General features: G+C 29.8%; 1 protein-coding gene across 1 annotated transcript; it reads left to right on the forward strand.

Annotated features, from left to right (window-relative positions):
- The first annotated feature begins 5,112 nt into the window (after positions 1-5,112).
- On the forward strand, positions 5,113-5,793 carry LOC121116672 (adult-specific cuticular protein ACP-20-like). The gene has a single exon (XM_040710940.2). It carries the CDS (start codon positions 5,182-5,184, stop codon positions 5,608-5,610), a length of 429 nt encoding a protein of 142 aa, XP_040566874.1. The 5' UTR covers positions 5,113-5,181; the 3' UTR covers positions 5,611-5,793.
- Positions 5,794-6,014: the final 221 nt, after the last annotated feature.

Consider the following 6,014-nt stretch of genomic DNA (forward strand, 5'->3'; position numbering starts at 1 on the left):
ATGAACTCATTGGTGTATTAACTATCTCTCCAATATTATTCATATAATATCTTTGAAACTTTACTCTCCGAGTAATTATCATAATAATTTTAAATATTCTTTTACATCAAACTTCCAACTTTTCTTCATTCTGTCAAATTAAATTTTATTATAAATTTATGTAGACTGTAAATCTTTCGGAGATAGTAGAAAAATGTACCCCTAAAGTTTTGAATAGGGTTATACATCGAAAAAAAAATTGATAAGTGAAAAAAAAAAGTTGGTCCAACTAGGACATACACTTATACCCTTCAGCATTACTCTCCTTCATTCCGGAGAACACAAACTTTTGGTTACATTTCGTAGTTAGATATTCTCGCCTCAAGATGGAAAAATAATGATAAAACTGGTGATAGGACAATTAATCGGAATCAGAAAGGAATTTATGTTTTTTACTACAAAATTATATATTTGAATTTTCTTTTTAAAAATTTAATTTATTACTACAAAAATTTAATTGTTCATATTTTTTTCCAAATAAAATTAATTTTCTATGAATAACTGTATTTTTTAAATTTTCTCAAAATATTTTATTCTAGAAATGTAACTTTTGATTCTTTTTTCCGTAATTAATTTGAAAATTTAAGTTTTTTGTGAATAGCTGAGGATTTTTTGAAATTTTTTAAGAATAGCCATGGTTTATTTTTTTTAATTTTGTGGGAATAGTGGTGGACTATTGAAAAAAATTTCGAAATCAAATTGAATATTTAAAATTATACAACTTGATATTTAAAATTCCATGAAAATTAATTTTCAATTCTTTTCGAACGAAATTTGGATTTTTAGATTTTTTTTTAAATTCCAAAAACCAACACCCTCCCCCCTTTTCATTTTACTCCTGTGGATGCTACTGATAGTAAAATGGTAAAATGTTCAAACCAAGTGAGGAGAAGTGTTTGTTTGCTTAATTAGATTCCTTGTCGTATTACAGAGTCTGTGTACAGTTTTTGAAAGTGTTGGTGCCAATAACTGTAATTTAAACATTCAGAAAACTAATTTTTTCTCACATGTCCTCTTTTTACATCCTTTCCAGAACGTTCGGTGGACTTTTTATTAATTCCTGAAATGACCTGTTTTTATGGTTTAAATATATTTTGTAGATGTAAAAAGAGGACATTTACATGGATAAGAATACGGCTAATAGTTTTAATAAAATATCCCATAAGTGTTTTCAATAATTATAAAATAAAATTTAATTGAAAAAAAAAAAAGACCAAAGTCAATCCTTACCATTTTCAATGAGGCGATAATTTCACAAAAGCACTCATTCATAAAAACTTATAAGAAATTAAAAAATGGCAACTTGCTTTGTTCGTCAATCACACCCACATATATACACAGCAACGTTGTCTTTATCAGACTCCTTGTCTTATTACCATAATTTTCCAGAGCAAAATTTCGTTTTTTTAAGAAACTACAGATACAAATCTTCATTTTATGTCCTTTTCCCTCATGACATATCATCTTTAATTCACTTTGATAATTCAGTTACAAGAATTATTCATTGAGATTGTGTAATTAGTTATAGAGCAGTATTTGACACCCCTGGACAAAAAAAATGTACATGAGGTTGGAATTAGGACTTAAAATTTGAGCTTTTACATAGACCCGAGCCCATATTTTGAAGATTTGCGACTCGACTTGGATTTGAGTCCAATTTTGGAAACTTTCTCCTGAACTTCTTCTCACAATCAAAACTTGCAACTTGGACTCGCAATTCCGTTAAACTAAAATCAAGAAAAGTCTTTACATATTACGTCCCTATATCATAATTATGAACTACAAACTAAAAACTTACTAAAAGAAGTATGAGGACTCGATGAAAATATCAGAAGACTTTGACCTTCAGTATAAGAACATTTTCCCACCTCTGGCTTGTAATATAAATATCGATAAAGACTCCTTTATTTACCAATCTTAAATTATCATATGTATATGTTGTGTAAAAGTTGAGATTTTGTAAAAGTTCTAAACAAATTGTATATGATGAAACCAAAAAATGAAATGAGCAATTTATAGTATTAGAGATGAGAATCGTGCAATAATTACTAAAATATAAGTATTCTGCAGGACATATTAAAGTTCAAATGCCCACACTTATATTACTACAAAATATAAAGTAACCATGTAATTTTAATAGATCGAATTGAGGTTCAATATATAGCTAGTAATACGAATGCCCAATGTTGTAATTAAATAATACATTTTCAGACAGGAAATTACAACTTGTACTATTTGCGTATACAAGTTGTAACTTGTTTAGTCATCGCAACTTTACACTACATATCTAAAAATGGAGGTACATCTGGATGATTAAGCGATGGAAGAGTTAAATTCCCCAAAAAGGTCTAAGAAGCAATATTTAAAGGATAATATTAACTACGAACACGTATCTGCTGGTAGACGCGAAGAAAATTATAAACAAAAGACGATTTTGGCCAAATTACATATGGAACATAAATCAAAATTCAACATAAATCCTTAAAGAATCCTTCCTCGTTTAAAAATATAATACATGGCCTATATATATAATCAGCTCAGCTTGATTTCTTCCTTATACATGTTAAATAAATGGTCTATTAGAGTGGGTTAAAATAAGAATTTGAGAAATATCTATAATAAATCTATATAAATAATTGTAAAACTGTGACCACGATTTATTTTGTAACTTTTATTTTTTAAGTATTAAATTGTAAATTTGAAATTTATTTCAAAAATTTCAATATTTGAAATTTAATTTCCGAATTTTTTTTCGTAAAAATATAATTTTTCTTATTTATTTTCAAAAAATATTTAATTTTTTGATTTTTTTTTCCAAAAACCAAGCCCACCCACATGTGGACGCCCTTGATAGAAAAATGTTATTTTTAACTATTGTATGGATAACTTTAACAAAAATCGCATCGGAATTGGCATTGGGACTTTTTTTGGAATCGTCTCATCATCAATAATAATTTATCATTATGGTCAGAATCGGATTCTTGGAAAAACTTGATTTGTACTTTTAACAAGTAAAAATCAAATGTTTCAAGTTTTGTTCTTTAAAAAAAATAACATGTTCCACAAATCAAATTTTGTATTTTCAACTCAAGGTATTAAAAACAAAACAATAATATTTCAATTTTTCTACCGTAATAATAATAAATACCTAATAAATAGTAACTCCTTACATATATTTTGTCTTTACAATAGATTAAATGGTGTTATAACAATAATGAAAAAATGCACATTTTAAAAATATATACATTCGGGACCTTATTAAACTTAATTTTTAGAGCTAATATTGTACAAAAGTTATTTTAGATCAATAAACCGATTTTTAAGTTCAAAACAGTTGATCGAACCCTTCAAAACGATCCACCCTAATGTCTATACAATATAAGAACTGTTTCAAATATGTGGCCTGTTGTTCTTTATCTATTATAAAATGCTTTAATTATTTGACTAATCATGATTTCAATTCATTCGCCTTGAAAGAAATGAATTATTCCCTGTTCAAATACTTCTGTAGAAATACATTTCATAAAAATAATAAAGATATTGCAAACTGTAAGTTGTCTCGTTTTTGGGCCATTTTTTTAATCGTATGTAATATGACCTTTTCTTCTGGGGGAAAAAAAATACTTTGTCAATGTTTTGGGCTCCTCAAGCCATTACTGGTATTGTACAGGCAAATGATTTACGCTTTCTCTGTGTCATCTAAAGTAAAAGGAAGTAATGTGGCAAAATTTAACCTGTCATGGTTAGAGTGATAATTATTAAACAAAATAGAGGGAGACTATCAATGATAAAACAGGGAATTATTTCTTTACTAATAAACCAAATACGTATTGATATAAAATGTATATTTCTTGACTCAATAAGTCTTGTATTAGACTATAAAAAAACAGTATTTTCAAAATTTAATTATTCTATATAGCCCTTTGGTCAGCTGATATTCAGATTTTTGTAGTTTCTAAATAAACTAAACTTTTTTAGGTTATAACGCTTTTATACTCGTGATGACATACAAGGTGCACAAGATATCTATGCAACCCCTTTGGGGTGCTTTCTTGGGCGAACGCGGGGACTTAAGCAGCTGGTTATTTGTTAGATAGTTTGTTCAAATTGAATCAATTGACGAATTCATTATCACAAATATTTGGAAAAGACAAGGAGCCCTCCTTAAAATCCACGCCAGGAGCGATAGCATAACAATTGCTTGAACCCTGGGACTCAGTGACACGTTTGTTCGCAAGGTTACGAGGGAATTTGAGGCCTCGTTAGAGGATTTTGAGGTAGCAGCAAAGCAGGCTCTGGTCAAATGGATCCAAGACCATTTTGACGACTTCATTTTCCCAGACTTTTGACCTCCAAAATCGCAGGATCTTAATCCGATGGAGTTTTTTTTTGTGTGGGACACAATCGAACTATAAACCAACCAAACCTGATACAACACCATAGACGAACTTATCAATAAGATCAAGTAGGAATTCCATGATTTGCCAAAATATCAAGTAGCAAAGGCCTGCTCGCGCTTTTGGCCTCGTAAAAAAACTGTAGTTGAGGTTTGGAGTTGATTTTATTGAAGAAAAAAAATCAAAAAGTTTTCAGGATCTGGTTTTATATTTTGAATCTGATAACTTGTTAGAGAGAAAATTGCCTTTGATTAAAACACATTTTCGCGGCACAGATAGCTTGCACAAAAATGTCCGTTGTAGTTGAGAAAACAGTCTCATTATCATTAAACATTTCTTCTTGGCGAATTTCAACCCAAAAGTCAATTTTCCAATTTCCATTAAAATATCCTAAGAAACAGCCAATTTTATCATTTTGCAGAGAAGGGAAGTATTAAGCATAAAACAATTTACATACAAGTTATATTATGATAAATAAAAAGTAATTGATAAGTAAACAATTTGTGATGAAAGGTGAAGATGGATCACAGGCGAGCCTTTTGTTTCTTCAAACTCTGTTACTTTTATGTATGTAAAAAGACGGAAATGATCTTGTTATTTCCTTTTTAATAGGTAATAATACACTATGTTTAGCCTTTGGTCATTGTGAAAAAAGTATATATACTCCACAACATTGTACAAATAAACCATCAGTTAATCAACACTCTTCAAACACACACATAATTCATTCAAATACATACTTAAAATGTTTAGATCTATCGTACTCTGTACCCTTATCGCCTCAACCTTTGGAGATATCCTAGCTCCAGCATACCAACCTGCTCCAGCTTATAAACCAGCTCCATCATACAAACCAACCACCTATGACGAATCACCAAAGCCATACAACTACCAATACGCTGTGAGTGATGACTACTCTGGTGTCAACTTCTCTGCTCAAGAAAACTCTGATGCTAAAGTTATTTCTGGATCCTACACCGTGGCTCTTCCTGATGGGCGTATCCAAACTGTGAGCTATACTGTTGATGGATACTCTGGTTATGTTGCTGATGTGTCATACGAAGGAACTCCTACTTATCCCAAGTATGAACCAAAACCTGCTTACAGCCCTGCTCCTGCATACAAGTCTGCTCCTACCCCAGCTTACCAGCCAACTCCTTCATATCAGGCTTAAACATATTTTTGAATTATATTAATATTGTTGTTTATTATTTATTTTTCATTTCATGATGTTTTATGTAGGCTGTCTTTATGCTTACTTATGACCTTATGCTTACATAAACTGTTATATGTAATTTTTATCTATTATCTATATGTTAAAGTTATATATAAAGAAATTATTCATTTAAAACCTAAATGTACATATTATTGATTATTAGAAGTGTTGTCTCGGCTATATCGACTCAGTTCGGTTAGGTATAAAGTACATTTTATATTTTATTATTGTGTCTATTTGATTATATCACTCAATATCACCAAAAATTGGGGTTCCGGGTGATGGCCTTAAGATATTTCATAATCAATTGGAATTTCTAATGGATTTCCTCTCTTACGTCTGAACAGATATACTAGAAATAT

The sequence above is a fragment of the Lepeophtheirus salmonis genome, chromosome 4, assembly GCF_016086655.4.
Source record: "Lepeophtheirus salmonis chromosome 4, UVic_Lsal_1.4, whole genome shotgun sequence".
Lineage (NCBI taxonomy): Eukaryota > Metazoa > Arthropoda > Copepoda > Siphonostomatoida > Caligidae > Lepeophtheirus > Lepeophtheirus salmonis.